Source organism: Dermochelys coriacea, chromosome 10 (genome assembly GCF_009764565.3).
Source record: "Dermochelys coriacea isolate rDerCor1 chromosome 10, rDerCor1.pri.v4, whole genome shotgun sequence".
Taxonomy (NCBI): domain Eukaryota; kingdom Metazoa; phylum Chordata; order Testudines; family Dermochelyidae; genus Dermochelys; species Dermochelys coriacea.
In genome coordinates, this window is record NC_050077.1 from 32,840,488 (window position 1) to 32,857,299 (window position 16,812).

Consider the following 16,812-nt stretch of genomic DNA (forward strand, 5'->3'; position numbering starts at 1 on the left):
GCATCCCTGCCCGTCCTGGCTCAGTGGGATATTTTGGTGCCTTATTTAATAAATTAGAAGAATCATTAATCATGGTTTAATTTGTTCTAAAATAAAACATTTTGTAACATGGCAGTAAAACCCTAGCAGGTGTGTGGTCACACACACACACACACACACACACACACACCCTTGCACTAATGCACTCCACTTCCAAGTTGCTAAGTACCTCCCAAATAAACAGGATGCTCACAGCAGCCTAGATGGAGGCTTAATTCACTCAGGGCCACCGCTGAGCTGTTCTGGGGGCTCTCCATGCATTGTGGGAGCTGAGTGACTGACTGCAATAAGCAGAAACGTTCCCACTACATGCCCAGTGAGCCACATGCCTCTCCCATCCCAAATCCCGTCCTGTTCCCACAGTCACAGTCTAGTCCCTTCCCTCCTGGGGCTGAGCTGTAGTCTTGCTGTTGCAGTAGCATTTGTTGAATAGGGACCCTGCCGTGAGCAGAAAAATGCCCCTCATTACAAAATCTGGCAACTCAGATGGCAGAGGCCCTCAAGAGCATAAATGACCGCTCCAAAAACATTCTGAATCAGATACAGATGGATCTATTTGATTCTCCAGGCCCTTTGATTACATACTGATTGCATGTCATGGTATCAAATTGCAGATGACCAGCACTTCCCCTTATTATTCCATAGTATAGACATAGTGTCATTAGTGCAGGTGGGGCTTACAAAAGGCAAGCCATAGACACAGAATAGAATCTCTTCCCTGAAGAGTTGCTAGAGCAATGCCCCAAGTCAGGATGGGACACCACAATGCAGGGTCAACACTGTCCTGTAGGGAATGACTCCAGGTGGACAGACAGTTACAAGAACAGTCAGGTTCACAGAGTTCATGGAGGACAGGTAGCCCTCAATGGCTTTAGGTCACAGATGCAACCCCATGCTCTGGATGTCCCTAAACCTCTGACTGCCAGGTGCTGGGACTGGACAACAGAGGATGGATCACTCGATAATTGCCCTGCTCCATTCATTCCCTCTGAAGCACCTGGCACCAGCTGCTGTCTGAAGACAGGATCCCGAGCTAGGTGGACCATTGGTCTGACCAAGTGTGGCCGTTCTTATGCTCCACGTTAAGTGTTCAGAGTTCATGAGTCTGGCTTAAAAATCATGAGAGAGAAAAAATAATCAGTGGTGGGTTCTGTTTATTGGCCTGGTGGGGTTGAATGCTGAGAAGTCAGTCACGTCTTCCAGCTTTTAAACACATGCATGAAGGCTGGAACCTGGCTCTTTTAATGACAGCCAAGAGTCTGCTATAATCACATGACTCCAAGAACTAGGGCTTTATGAAAAACACCAGATACCATGCAACTCCAGAGTTGGCTTCTAGCCAATCATCAAGCACTTATAAAACTGCCCTCATTCATCCTATTTTAATTGTACATACCCATTGGCCACAAAATCAGCACCGCCCCAGCCCTGTTGCCCAGCATAACACTCCAAGATGCCCCATGACCAAAGATTTCAAAGTTTACTAACTACATTGCATGAAGGGCTCTCCCAATGGCATGACATGGATATGCCAGTTATCCATGTACCCAGTAAGTGACGCTGGTGGGCCATTCGATGCAGCACCTAGGGAGGTGGGTTTGTGACCAGCCATGAGTGTGTGCCAGGAGCAGCCCTGCCCCCATTCCATCCCTTCCCTCAAGGCCCCACCTTCACTTCACCTCTTCCTGCCCCCACCCCAAGGCCCCCACCCACCTACCGCTCACTGCTCTCCGCTCTCCCCCAAGACCCTCCACCAGCCACCAAACGGCTGTTTGGTGGCATATCCATCAGCTGTTTGGCAGTGCCCCAGATTAGTTGATTGGGGGCACCGTCAAACAGCTGTGGCTGGTGGGTACTGAGCACCCACTATTTTTTTTCCATGGGTGGTCCAGCCCTGGATCGGCACCTATGGTTATACCAGTTGACAGCTGGTCCGCCAAGAACAACGGTTACCCCAGGGAGAGAGCAGGAGCAGGCCCGGGGTTTTAACCCATGGCCGGGGCTAACTGCAGGTGTGGGGATATTCTACACAATACCCATAAGAAAACGGCCCCTACCAAGCACTTGCTGGGGCGGAGTGAGCTGTACAGCATAGAGCCAACAGGACCCTCCAAGTGGAAATGCTGTGTCCTGGCCAGGAGGCGATGTAACAATGTCTAGGGCCCGTCATCCTGCCCTTTGGGCAGTAAGTGACAGCCAAGTGTGTGTGAAAGGCTGCCCTGCAGATCCTGTGCTCTTACTCTGCCCCGGCACTCACTCTGCACAAGGTGTGGGACAATCGAGAATCAGGCCTGTAGGGTCTCCAGCCTCGTCTACACCCACTAGCGGTACCCCTTTTGCCCCCTAGTGTGGATGGAGTTACACTGGTCTAAAGGTGCTTACCCCGGAATAGCTCTTCCCATCTGGGAAGGGGAATAAGCTATCCAGCTCCTTTATATTGGTATAACTGCATCCACACGAGTTCCTGCCCCTGTAACTACAGCAGTACCCCTCAAACCCACACAGCTATAGCAGGACAACACCTGTGTGTAGAGCAGGCCTTAGTGTAGCTGAGCTGGACTAACTCTGGGAGACTCCCTGCAAAGCTTGATGCAGTGATCTCTGAGTTTGGCTCCAGTCCTGACCAGCTGTCGCTGTCCCCTGGCTAGCTAGCAGCTATTGTCTCTGCTCACAGATAGCTGCTCTGCAAGCACACAGGCAGGTTGTCGGCTTCACTTACATCCTTGAGCTGCACGTGGAAAGTCTCCTGGAAGTTGTTGACCTTGGCAGATTTGTCCACCGTACAGTGCTGCAGCTCAGAGCCACTCACCACGATCCTGTGACATGCCACAAGGGGCTAGGGTTAAACACTGCACTTCTCAGGCAGCTGGGCTTCAGGGTCACACCCTGCAGGGAATGCCCTTGCCCACCCCAGAGCCAAGCTGGAGCCCAGGGCCAGCGATGGCAGCGCTGCTGGTGGGGTTCCTCACCAGCTTCCCTAAGTAGTGGAGCCAGGGAGAGTGCTGGGGAGAGCTGACAGGGTGGCTTGGTTTGTGCAGTCCTGGGGGGGAAATCCCTCTCCCTAGCAGTTAGACCCCCCGGGGCTCTCAGCCAGCTCCTTCTGGTGTGGAAGCTGCGCTCAGTGCAGGCAGGTGATAGCTGAATGTGGGGCCAAGTTCCAGCGGCACCTAATTCCAGAACCTTCTGGAGAGAGCCGGGGCTTCCTATCGCACCCAGGTGTGTGGGGAGCACATGCCCACAGCACAGCACAGGGCAATCAGGGTTAACGAGTGTCCTGGCTGGGCCACAGACAGTCTCTCTGCAGTCTGTGCCAGAGGCTGTGCTTTTCCCCAGCTGAAGGGGTCTCTGAGTATTCCCAGATGTGGTCCTACAAGTGATGACCTTCGTACTAGGGCACTGCACACCTGCAGTCCTCTCCTTGTCCCTTTTCATCCCCTCCCCGTTATTTGCTGTCCCCAGGGCTGGTACTGGCCGCATTCGGCTGTCTCTTGGGGCTGCTGTCATTCCTATCTCTGATGCACCGTGGTGCTCACATGGTACCCTCCTGCCAGGTGACTGCATTGCTGAGGGGCTGGCAGTCCCAGGGACCAAAACCCGCTACAGAACAGGCACAGCCAGGGCAGAGGCAGCGCAGGCTCCCCCGACACCCCACGGCCCATCTGCCTCAGCACCAGCCCAAGCCCCAAGGGCTGATGGGGAGCCCACAGAGCATGGAGCCCTGGGCTTCTCCGGACAGCTGCCAGGCGCAGACCCAGTGGCGGCACTAGGGATGATCAGCAGCAGCAGCAGCTCTCCTCACCGGTCGTAGGCGCAGTCTGTGTACGACACGGTGGTGTCTGCACCGTCGGGATGAGCCACTGGAAGGCGTCGCTGGTGCGCAGGCGGGTGGAAGGCCAGTCCTGCGGCCTGACGTAGGAGCAGTCGCCATTGAAGTCTCCCAGGAAGAGGATGTTCTGCCAAGGAAGTGCCAGGTCAGTGAGGGGGGGCCCAGCCAGGCTGGCTCCCACACATAGCATACGTGCAAGGCAAGAACCTCACGCACGGCAGCCTCCCTGAGCCCTTCGCTCTGGAGTGTCCCGGGCAGCCCTGCCAGTGCCACAAGCTGAGGTCTCGCTGGCTAACCACTGCTCTCCTTGGCTGTGTCTGTCTTTGTGGCTAAGGCAGGGGCAGGAGCTGACTCATGGTGGTCTGGGGGTCTGTCACTCCCTCTGGCCATTCTGCTGGTTCCTTCTCTGCACGGGGAGTCGTCTTCTCTGGGATTGGGGTCATGAGGCTTTCCTTGTGCTCAGATACACCATGAGGTCCCAGCACTGCAATGACCTGGGCCAGGGGGGCTGATGCTTCATCTGCAGAGCAGGGGCAGCACAGACAGGGCCCCCCACGCCTCCTGCTGATGTACCCAGCCCTGCCCTGGAGAGAGCAGCTCTAAGGAGGGAGCGCAGTGCAGGTGCCCAGGCTCTCGTGCCAAGACCACCCCTAGGGTGACGTGCTGTGTGCACCTCCCTGGCTCAATGTCATCAGGGAACAGCTGGCTTCAGTCACCACTGCCCTGGGCCCGATGCCAGCAGGTGAAAGGGCCTACAGCCCATTCCTGATTGCTCGAGCCCTCAGCACGCTGGGACGGTGCTTTCCAGGCTAAGCGGCAGAACCCCTCAATTTAGCTGGAAGCAGATCCCAGATCCTCGTTCGCCATCCGTGTGATGAAGGGTGGAGACCCTGGCAGGGAAGCGGGAAGGAACCCGCATCTCCCCACCCTTGGGCACTCTGTGGCGAGGGTCCCAGAGGGGTTGTGTGGTTCTGAGGCCTATGGGCCTAGGGCTGAAGGGGTTGGGGGCAGTGCAGATGGGCCTCTCTGCACCACAGCTTTTTTCGACACAGATCAGCGTGTGGATATGGACAAAGGAGGATTTGCTTCCCCAGAGGCAAACCCTGCTGGTTAGCTCCTGGCTGTTCCCTCTGACCATTCCTGGTAACCTACACTGGCCCAGGCAGACAGAGCAGCTCTGCACAGGAAGTCGGGGGTTGGCATAAGTAATAGACTAGGCAGGACCTTCCACAGCCAAGTCAGCTGATGTCCCATCCTGGCAGCAGCAGCCTTATCCGAGACAAGTGGGGGAGGGAATGCCAGTGAGTTCATTCACACGGCAGGCACTGGGTTTGCACGCGGATACATCTGCTTACGTCAGTCCCCCACTTGTTTCTGGCATCTAAGCAGACATCATAGAGGGCGTCGATCTCTGCCACAGCCTTGCTGGGGGCCATATGCAAAGGCACTAGCGCGAACTCCGGCACCTCTGCCAAAGACACAAGTTACACAGCCAGCCATTTTCCATGCGCACACAGAGCTGTCACCCACCCCCCTGCTATCTCTCTCTCACACACATATCTGGGACTGTTCCACCCTGGGGTTCCCAAGACCATGCTCTCCGTATGGACACTTCCCCTCCCACTCAGAACCAGGCAGGACTGGGACTTGAACCAGAATCTCCTATTACTTGTGCTTACTTTTTTGTCACTTGGCAGTTCCCAGAGTGCTAGCAGCTCCAGTTGGCCATGCTGGGCTCTCTGGGTCCTTCTGCACTTGTGTACTGCCCTCCTGGATCAGTGCCACCCATAAAGCTGCCCCTGGTTGGCTTTGTGCCAAAGCAGCAGCCGTCAAAGGAAGCTGCAGAACAGCTGAGCAGGGGATTAGTTGCCAGCAAAGCCTCTGGGCTGGGCTCCCGCTGGCCAGGACTGTCACTGCTTCTCCCTGGCTGCTCTGAGGAGTTCAGGCCCTATGAGAATAGCTGCCGTGGGGTTTGTATGTCAGTGCACAGCCACCCTTTTCCTCCCTCAGCCCCGTGACCAATCATACCCCAAGGAGCAATGGGATTGCTGGCTGACAGAGGGGCAGATATACTCACAGCCCAGTGAACCCCCACGACCCGGAAGCTGTGCTCTGGGTCCCAACTGTACCTGGCTCTACAATGAGTTGAACTGATCCCCTGCCGCTGACCCCCAGCTCAAGGGATGCCAACACCACCCCCCAACCTGCCAGACACTGGGATTCAGGTTCAGTGTCCAAGATCAGCTCCCTGCAGGGGCGTATGCCATGAAACAGCCCCAGGCACACACTCCCCAAGTCAGCATCCAGACCCACACCCACTGGGGACTGCAGGTCTTGAACCCTGGTCCACACGGCACTTCAGCACCAGTAAGCGCCAACCTGCCACCCACTGACCTGCTAACTGGTGTCAGAGTGGAGCTGAACTCTGCCAGAGAACCTCAGTCCTGGACTCCAGCTGGCAGAACATGGGGGGCCCTCACTGCTTCACTGCGACTGTATAAACCCAGTACAGGAACAGGAAGCTGCCCATGCTGCCAGGATCTCCCTGCTCAGGGCTGCTTCCCCTGGCACACCTGCTTCTGCTATCTGCTAATGAGCTCCTGGTAACCTGGTCCTGCCTGACCCCGGACCTTGGTTTGCCCTCTGGCCTGTTCTGGATGCTGACTCCTGGTATCAGACTGGCCCTGACTCTCAATGCTTGTTCCAACCACTAGGTCAGGCTGCCCACATTCCAGTCAGAATAACTCCCCAGGCCCGGATCCAGCCCCCCGCTCCCCCTATTGGATCAGGCCTGTCTCTGAGTTGAAGCATCATTCCCAAAGACTTTGCCGAACTCTCCATGGTAACGTTCCTTGTTCCCTGGTGGGAGGGATCAGCGTGTGGGGGAGCAGGGGTTTCTCTAGCTAGATGCAGGATGGCCTGGGGTGCTGCTGCTCCCAGTGCCATGGGGCAGAGAGATCCCTGGTCCCCGCTTACCTGTGTAGGGGGAGGAGAACTTCACAATGAAGGGCTCCCTGCTGAAGGTGTCGCTCCCACAGGGCTCACAGCCATCATCGTAACAGTAACTGTCCACCACCGACACCACACCCGTCCTGCTGGGAGGAGAGATGGAATGACCACACGCAGTCAGGTGGCTCCACTCTGGGGTGTGCCCTGGTGCACCCAGGGTAGGATGGCCAGGTGTCCGGTTTTCTATCGGAAGGTCCAGTCAAAAAGGGGACCTGACAGAGTCCGGTCAGATCTACTGACCAGACACCTAATGTCCGGTTACTGTAGGCTGGGTAGGAGCCAAGTCATCACCCACACCAGCCCCTATATAGCCAGGGCCACCTCCTACCTGCATCAGGTGGCTACAGCTCCAAGCACAGCAAAGTAAGTGAGTCCCTCCTGAGCTGGTTAGAGGGGTGAGAGGGGAAAAGCAGCAAGCGACAGGAAGGAGGGTGGAAGAAGAGTGGACAGGGGCAGGGTGTCAGCGGGAAGAGGCGTGGCAGGGGTGGGGCCTTGGGGAAGAGGCATGGCAGAGGTGGCGCCTCAGGGGAAGAGGTGGAGCAGGGTGTGGCCTCAGGGGAAGGGGCAGGGCTGGGGAGGTTCCAGTTTTTAAATATTACCAAGTTGGCAACCTAGCCCAGGGACCTGTATGCAGAGAGCAGCAGTGGCTGGGCAGGAGGCGCTGTGGCTGTTTGCTGGATCCTTACCGGTAGATGAAGAGGTACTGCTCCTTGTAGGTGCTCTGGCCCAGGGGCTCGCTGATCACGTAGCTGTATAGCTGCAGAGATGCCCTAGAGTGGGGGTGGCAGAAAAGCCGTCAGTGAGGTCCGTGCTGGAGCAGGGAGGGCTGTGCACACGTCCAGCACATCTCCCTGCTCCTGCACCACCTCCCATCATTTCCATCCCACCCCTAACCGATCTCCCAGCCAGCGTAGGAGTGACCCTGCCTGCTTTACGGCTGAGACGTCTCCCTCCATGCAGGCCCCTTGCCACTCTGTTCCGGGAAGCCAGGCTTGGGGGGGAGGGGAGGGTGTCTCAGGGAGCATCATTCCCATGGGGACCCTTCAATATGTAGGCTGGCTTGACATGAGTAATTGGACATGGGTGAGGCCTCATTTCTTGGGAGAAAGGATTAGGGAGGTAAGTGGAGCAGCAGGGTGAAACCAGACTGTGTGGTGGCTAAGATAAGGGGGGACCCTCAGGGAACCGCTGATAATGGACAAGATAACAATGGGTAAGTGAAATCTGGAAGGTAAGCTGAGGCTAAGAGAAAGTTGTGCATGGACAGTGCATGTTGTACAGGGATTGGGTCCTGCAAAGAGAGCGCGCCCATCCCCCAACCAGTGCTCTAATGGCATGTGTACCTGTCTATAAAAAAAGAGGGTTGCTGGGTCACTTTGGATGGGTGGTACCGGTATGCTCGATCCTCACTGTTAGGGGAAATCAACCTAGTTAGCATATATGACTCCATTTTGGATTTCCTCTCGGCCATTAACTAGAAGCGAGCACATCACGTACCAAGGGAGGATCCTTCAGGGTGGACAGCTGGACAGTTTCAAGATAAGGGAAACAAAGGAGACAGGAATCAGCCAACATGCCTGAAATAGTTGCTAATTTAGCTTTTATGCATGGGGAAGGTGGCTGCAGGGGATTGGTGATAGATGAAGAGAAGGCCTGTTTATTGGTTTAGACCCCCCCACCCGGGGCACACAGGCAGGATGTTTTGCCAACAGTATATAATCTTTGTGTAACCTGTAATCGGGGTCCTGTTCTCCTTAACGGAGCGATACCATGCTCGAGCGTAATAAACCTACAAACTTTAAGACACTCTGCAGTCTGTCTTTATTTGGTTGCCTCAGCCTAGAAACGAACTGTACGTGTCCTAACTGGAAGAATTCGTAACATCACCCCTTCCACTTGAGTCTGATCAACTCAGCGTAGCTTCGCTGTAGGCCTAATGAAGAGACCTGAGTGATGGGAGTGGAGTCGAACTGAGTTCTTGGGAAGCCGAGTGGAAGAGGTCTTGTGGGAACCCCTCCACCACAGAGATGCTGAGTGCCTGTGACCCCCGCCACATCAGGGACATCTGCAGGTGGCCTCAGCTCTCATACCTCCAACCAGAATCAGACCTCGCGGGTGTCATGTTACCCCTGGCCTGAGGCTGTAGCCCTGTCTGCTCCCTCTGCACTTCCCAAGCCCATTCCAGCCCTCTCCGCCCCTTTGACAGGCTTCTCCTGAGGGGTTGGTGGCCCCTGTCCCTTGTCACCAATTCACACCTATATGGTAGGGCCCAGATCTGACCTCACACCGGTTTCACACTGGATGGCCTCCATTGGCTGTAATGGAGTTACCCCTCATTTATATCTGGGTACTTGACATCAGAATCAGTGTATACAGTCACTTTGCACTGGTGTAAACGGCTGCACAGGGGGCACAGCAGGGGAGCCCCAGGCCCCACGATTTTTGTCTGCCCTGTCAGCAAACACCCAATGTATTTTTGTAAGTAACCATTGGAATGTGGGGGGGAGGGGGAGGGGCATCTCCTGTGATCTTCATTCCCTGTTTCCTCCGGGCTCAGCTTGTCACCGCATCGCACAGGCGGTGTCACGTGTGTGTCACACCTCGCCCCTCATGCACTGCACCCCCCTCCTTTGGTGAGGCCATTCTCTCTTATAAAGTGGATTGCGTGGCACGTAGGGCTGCTGGCTGCCTCTGGGAGGCCCCCTGCACATTACAAAATGGGTGCGGTTGGCAAAAATCTACCCTGCACGCCTTTGCTCAGAAGCCTGGGTAGCATTGGAGTCAGTGGTGTAAACTAGAGCAGCCACAAAGATGCTGTAATCCCAGGGGAAAGCTGCCATCCAGGGATCCCGCTCAATCCCAGCTTCTAGCCATGACCTGCTCAGTGTCTGCACCTTGCTGATGTCCTCAGTGAGTTCTGTGCTTCTCTCTTTGTGCTGTCTTTTGTATACAAGATTATTGTCCTGAAATATGCCACCCTGGTACCACTGTACTCCATGTTGTGCTCGCTTTGTGAGAATGGTAGCGTGTGGCACCAGGCAGGGATGCCCAGGTCCCTTCACACCCATGTGCCTTTCGGTGGTGAAAAGCTCCAGAGACCCGCGAGGGTGTTTGTGATGGGGCATTCGCCCCATACTGGCCAGTAAGGAGAGGGGCTGTGAGGAGTGACCAATCAGGGACTGGCAGGCCCATATAAAAGAGCTGCAGAGTAGATCAGGGTCAGTATTGACTGGAACTTGAGGAGGGAGAACTGTGTCTGGAGGTGGCTGCAACCTGGTAGCACACGGGTGGGCAAACTTTTTGGCCCGAGGGCCACGTCGGTATTGTGAAACTCTATGGAGAGCTGGGTAGGGAAGGCTGTGCCTCCCCAAAGGCCCCTGCCCCCTGTCCGCCTCCTTCCACTTCCTGTCCCCTGACTGACTCCCTCAGAAGCCCTGACCCATCCAACCCCCCCTGCTCCTTGTTCCCTAACCGCCCCCCTGGAACTCCACCCTCTATCCAATCCCCCCTGCTGCCTGTCCCCTGACTGCCCTGACCCCTACCCACACCCTTGACAGGCCCCCTGGGACTCCCATGCCTATCCAACCCCCCTGCTCCTAATCCCCTGATTGCCCCCCAGAATCTTCTGCCCCTTATTCAACTCCCCTGCTGCCTGCCCCCTTACCATGCCGCTCAGAGCGGCAAGAGTTTGCAGCCCCACCGTCTGGCCGGAGCCAGCCATGCTGCCTGTGCTGCCTGGCAGAAGAGGCAGGCCAGAGCGCTGGCGGTGCACTAAAACTATGGAGGAGGGGGTTCAGCATGGGAGGGGCCGGGGGCTATCCTCCCCGGCCAGGAGCTCAGGAGCCGGGTGTAGTTTGCCCACCTCTGCTGTAGCACCTTGAACACAGCAGTGCAGGCAGGAACCTGGGGAGAAGAGAAGGAGCTTTGGATGGGCTGCTGAGACTGAGGAAGGGGCTGTAGCCATGGGGAAGTGGCCCAGGGAAATGCAGTGATAGTAGAGGCAAAGGAATGCAGTAAGTGACTGCGGTTTGGAGGGTCCCTGGGCTGGGACCCAGAGCAGTCGGTGGGCCTGGGTCCCTCCACTCGCCACTGGGGAAGTGGCAGAACTATTGAGGAGGTAAACCTCCCCCCAGAAGCAGGGAACCCAGATAGTGACATGGCCCGAAGGCTGAGCCATGAAGAGGATGCTGTGGTATCTGATGCTGCAAGAGGGGTTGCAGGTGGACTGCAGCTGAAGTGATGGGGTGGATGCAGACCGTGGATGGGGGTATTGGCCTCAAGCTAATCCCCGGAGTGACCAGGAGGAGGTGCCAGACCAGCGGTAAGTGATGCGCCCTGTAACACTGTCACTGAGTCAGTTATGCCAGAGCCACCTGCAGAGCCCCAGCTCCAGCACTCCCTTCATCTAAACTGCTGTGGGCAGCAGCGGAACCTTCCCCGTATGGCTGGCTGGGTGCTGCACTCGAAGGAGTCTCGTTTATATCTGCTCTAAAACACTCCAGACCACAGCAATGTTTTAGGCTCCTCCCCTTCTTCCTCCCCCCTTTCATGTATGTTTGGAAAACACCTGTTGAGCTGATCCATCAGTCTCCGGGTGGCACTCAGGTCAGAGTCACGGACCTCCTGCACCACAATGATGTCGTACGTCTGCATGATCTGGGGGAAACGCAAAGTGCCGTGCAGTGAAGCCGAGCCTGGTGCAGGCTGCATGTGCAGTGCCTAACACCCCTCACCTTTCCCCCCAGATTCCCTTAGAGATGCACAAACACTGGGAAAATCGCTGAGACCACCCAGCAAAATCCCAGGCTGCAGCCAGTCACCAGAAGGGTGGTGTCCCCAGGGCCAACATGCCCCTTCACCCACCAGCTGAGCTGGGCATTTACCTATCTTCTGCAGCAGTGCACGAGCTGGGGGGAAGGAGCTGAGCCCTGGGGTGACTTAGATGGGGAAACAGAGGAGAACATGAGGAAATGGCAGCTTTCAGACTGAAGCTGTTCCAGAAGGGTTCAAAAATCAGCCAGCAGGATCCCAACACAGCAATGATTGCACAGGATGAGTTTCACTGCCATGGGGAATGCCAGCCAGGCCGCCGGGATTACCCTCTGTCTGTCTCTAAAAACACTGTGGAATCTGAAAAAAGAAAAGGAGGACTTGTGGCACCTGAATCTGAAGTGGTGATAGATAGATCTAGATCAGGGGTCGGCCACCTTTCAGAAGTGGTGTGCCAAGTCTTCATTTATTCACTCTAATTTAAGGTTTCGCGTGCCACTAATACATTTTAACACTTTTAGAAGGTCTCTTTCTATAAGTCTATAATATATAACTAAACTATTGTTGTATGTAAAGTAAATAAGGTTTTTAAAATGTTTAAGAAGCTTCATTTAAAATTAAATTAAAATGCAGAGCCTCCCGGACTGGTGGTCAGGACCCGGGCAGTGTGAGTGCCACTGAAAATCAGATTGCATGCCGCCTTTGGCACGTGTGCCATAGATTGCCTACCCTTAATCGAGATAATGGTCCATCTAGCACAGTATCCTTATGCCAGATGCTTCAGAGGGAATGAACAGAACAGGGTAATTATTGAGTGATCCACCAAATGCATCCGATGAAGTGAGCTGTAGCTCACGAAAGCTTATGCTCTAATAAATTTGTTAGTCTCTAAGGTGCCACAAGTACTCCTTTTCTTTATCCCAGTTTCTGGCAGTCATCAGCCACATGGTCCCCTATAACACTGAGAAGTGAAACCAAGGTCCCAGATAGATAGATATGTAAGCAGGGGAATGGTCCCACAATTGCAGGGAACTTCCTGGCTTATACACTACCCCCGGTGAAATGGGCTAGCGAAAGGCTCTGAGTCCTCGCTCCTACTTCCTTTACCCAGAGGCCTGCCTGACCTCAAGAGCTCCCCTCCCACTCTCCTGGGTGTCAGAGTCCTCGTAACCCCAATAAGGCTGGACCCAGGATTCCTGAGGGTCTCAACACCCAACCTTGTTGTGGTCACTTAGGGCAGGGGCTAGGATGTCCCCACTCCGGGGTGCTCTCTCTGCACTGGATGCTTCACTGATCATTACATACAGTTCAAAGCAAATACAATTTATTAAACAGCCATCAATTTAAAAAATAAGGAAAAAATGGGAAAGGTTAGAGGAAAACACATCACCCCACTCTGTGGCACGGGGACATCACAACCAGTGTCTCTGGAATGTCAGGGCAGTTCACAGTCTGTTCCTCACAAGTCCCAGGCCTCCTGCTCAGGCCCTGGCTGTGCTGCACGGATGCTGCGGGTTGGACACTTGCTCTGGCAGTGGCCACACACCCTCAGGCTTTAGGTGGCAGGACCCTTCTTCCCAGCATCACCCCCACCGCATCAGAGTTACGATCCCCCTCCCAGTGCAGCCTGCAAGCATCCAGCCGTCCCCGCTGCCCAGGGTCCCCCTTGCTCTCCCCAGCTGCTCACCGCACCCAGCTCCGGACTGCTCCAGCTCGAGCTCAGCTCCAGCTCCACTCTGCCTCAGCTCCAACTTCAGCTCCACTTTGCCTCATCACGGCTGCTGCTGCTCTGCCTCCAGCTCCCTGGGCTGCTTCTCTGGCCCCTCTAGCTCTGATTGTTGCAGCTCTTCCCACAGCACAGGCTGCTCTGTGGGCTGCTTCTGTGACTCTGCTCCCAGCTCTGACCTGCTTTCTGGGCTGCTTTTCTGGTCCCTCTGGCTGACATAGCTCTGCTCCCCACCTGAGCTTGAGCCCCTGCTTTCTCCTTAGCTCTGCTCCACTCTGTCTGACCCAGGCAAATCCAGCTTACATGGAGGACAGGACTCCCCTGGCCTCCTGACTCCCTGATTAGCCTGCCGGCCCTATCAATCAGGCTGACCTGGAGCATTGGCCTTTCCCCATTGTTCCTGGGGTCTGTTAGTCTCAGGGTCTTGATTTCCCGTTGACTGTTCCCAGTTCTTTTGGTACTGGGAGTGAACCAACCAAAACACTCCCACTGAGTTTTAGTCAGGGGACAACAGTCCCATTACAGATAGATAGATCCAGTGGTGAGCTGGGGCCGGTTCGCACCGGTTTGGTTGTTAAATTTAGAAGCCCTTTTAGAACTGGTTGTTCCGCATGGAATAACCGGTTCTAAAAGGGCTTCTAAATTTAACCGGCCCAAAGTGGCGCCTTAGGCGCCGACTCCACGGGTACTCCAGGCCTGGAGCACCCAAGGGGAAAATTTGGTGGGTGCAGAGCACCCATTGGCAGCTCCCCGCCCCACCCCCGGCCCCAGCTCACCTCTCCTCCACTCCGCCTCCGCCTTCTCCCCTGAACGCGCTGCCCCGCTCCATTTCTCCCCCCCCCAGGCTTCCCGCGAATCAGCTGTTCGCACGGGAAGCCAGGGTGGGCTGAGAAGCAAGCGGCGGCTTCCTGCTCAAGCCCAGAGAGGCAGAACGGAGGTGAGCTGGGGCGGGGAAGGGGGTGCAAGGAGGGCCACCCGCGCCGCAGCAGGTAACCCGGTGGGGGTGCGCAGGGGAACCACTCCCCGCCCCAGCTCACCTCCGCCACCCTCGGACTGAACGGGAAGTGGCCATCTGCTTCTCAGCCCTTCCCGGCTTCCCGCCGAACAGCTGGTTCGCGGGAAGCTGGGGGGGTGTGGAGAAGCAGAGCGGGGCAGCTCGTTCAGGGGAGGAGGCGGAGCGGAGATGAACTGGGGCTGGGCGCAGGGCGGGGAGCTGCCGGTGGGGGTTCTACACCCACCAATTTTCCCTGTAGGTGCTCCAGCCCCGGAGCACCCAGGGAGTGGGCGCCTAAGGCACCTCTTTTGATGTGATCAGTGGGGGGAGCGGCTGCTCCCCCTGCTCCCCCCCCAGCTACGCTCCCCCGCCCCTAGGAGCAAGAAGGACCTGCTGGATGCTTCCTGGGAGATGCCCTAGGTAAGCACTGCTGGGACCCCCCCACATGCCCCCCGGCAGGTGCCTCTGGCTCTTAGGGTGGGGTGGGCACCCACTACGGTGGCCCACGAGACCCTCCTGCCCGGTTCTGGGGGTAGTCAGGGGACGGGGGGGAGAGGGCAGGGGTCCTGGGGGGCATCAAGGAACGCGGGGAGGGTTGGATGGGGCAGGAGTCCTGGGGGTCGGGGGTGGGTGGGAGGTGAGGAGGGAACCCGTTGTTAAGATTTTGGCAGCTCATCACTGGATAGATCGATTTATTTATCTATTTAGGACCTTGGTTTCACTTCTCAGTGTTATAGGGGACCATGTGGCTGATGACTGCCAGAAACTGGGATGGATCACTCAATAATCACCCTGTTCTGTTCATTCCCTCTGAAGCATCTGGCACCAGCCGCTGTTGGAAGAGATGGACCATTAGTCTGATCCAGTGTGGCCATTCTTTTGTTCTGATAGACCATCTATGCCCATACATAACCATCCATTGATCTATCATCTCCTCACTTGGACCTTGGTTTTACTTCTCAGTGTTATAGGGCACAGTGTGGCTGGAAAGTGTCTCCTGCAGGGGTTCCTGGGCAGGGCTCAGATAGGCTGTCTCCACTTGTAACCAAGAGGTCTAGGGCATAAGCACCATGGAGGAGGAGTCACAGTAACCAGTTTTACCATCTCTAAGCCAATCCTGCTGGAGTAAGCAGAGAAACAACCCAGCACTTGGCCCTTCATCACTTCCCTTTCAGTTGGGTTTCTAAGTAGCCTTCGGCCCAAGTGAGAGCATACTTTCCAGGCCCACAGAAAACACACTTGTGAGAGCCCCTGGGCCAGCTGTTTGATGGGGTCCAGGGCACCCACAGCTCTCAAGAACTGCTGGTACGTGGGAACTCCCCCATACTCACCTTCACGATGATGCCTGCGATGTTTCATTGAACAGCTTGCTGTCTCCAAAAGTCTTGATGTTGAAAGTGCAGATTCTCAGGGCAGCGGCTGTGTGCAGCAGGTAGGCCAGGGATAGCAAGGCCAGCACCGGCCTCATGGCCCCCATCCTGCAGTGAGGAAGGGAAGCAAAGCCCCAAGGGATCGGCAGAGGTTAGTTACAGTAAGAACTGCCTCGCCTGCCCCCAGTCAGTGTGCCATGCAGCAATATTACTTTGGCACAGGTAACGATCTTGAAAGCAGCACCTGAGATCCCCCTTCCTCCGAGTTCGCCCTCACTAACATTCGCCCTTGAGACTCTCTGGATTCATCTTCCCAATGTCACTCAGCCCGAGAGAAAGGCTTGATTGTTTGGCAGAGGGATGGGGACGGAGTGCAGGCTGACGCTGCAGGATCCTTCCCTGAGGCTGCTCATACTTCTGTGCAGTTCTCAGTTCACCTGTGCCACTAGATTAACACAGGGCCATTCCCTGAGAATCCTATACAGGTGAAATGCCCATTGAAATTCATGGAGCCAATCCTGATGCACCAACTCCAGTAAACCCAGCCATACTCCCCAGCACCCTATGCCAACACTGTCACTTCCACCTGCACAGCTGTCAGGGGAATGATTCCCCATGCTCCCATTAAAATATCTAACATGCTCATTCAAAGGTCATTGCTTTCAACACCTCTATAAGAGAGCTCCCTCCCCATGCACCCTTCCGTCCGACAATTGTGTGGTACCTTCAGTAGAAGATCACCACTGTTTTGCCACCGCCTTGTGCTAGCCCTTTGTTTGGTGTCCCAAGACACTAGATGGTAAACATGGTTCTTACACATAAACGGTGATGTCTTGGCTCCATTGACTCAACAGGAATTTTGCTATTGACTTCAATGGGGATAGGATTTCACCCAAGGTGTTTGTAAATATAAGAGAAATGCTACGTGCCCTTTTCTACCCTCTTTATTCAGGCCATGCCTAGGCTATGGGTGCTACAATGGCACAGCTACAGTGCTGCTGTGCTACTGTAGTGGAGCTACTTCCTACAGTGACAGAAGCGGGTTTTCCATCACTGTAGGAAATCCACCTCTCTGCAC

At 55.5% G+C, this 16,812-nt stretch overlaps 1 protein-coding gene across 1 annotated transcript; it reads right to left on the reverse strand.

Annotated features, from left to right (window-relative positions):
* Positions 1-1,876: 1,876 nt before the first annotated feature.
* Positions 1,877-15,841, reverse strand: DNASE1 (deoxyribonuclease 1). The gene is given in 9 exon segments (XM_038419601.2): positions 1,877-2,855; positions 3,839-3,890; positions 3,893-3,992; positions 5,221-5,333; positions 6,842-6,957; positions 7,561-7,644; positions 11,442-11,530; positions 15,696-15,718; positions 15,721-15,841. Coding segments are annotated over 9 exon segments (846 nt in total). The 3' UTR covers positions 1,877-2,707.
* Between the last annotated feature and the right edge of the window lie 971 nt (positions 15,842-16,812).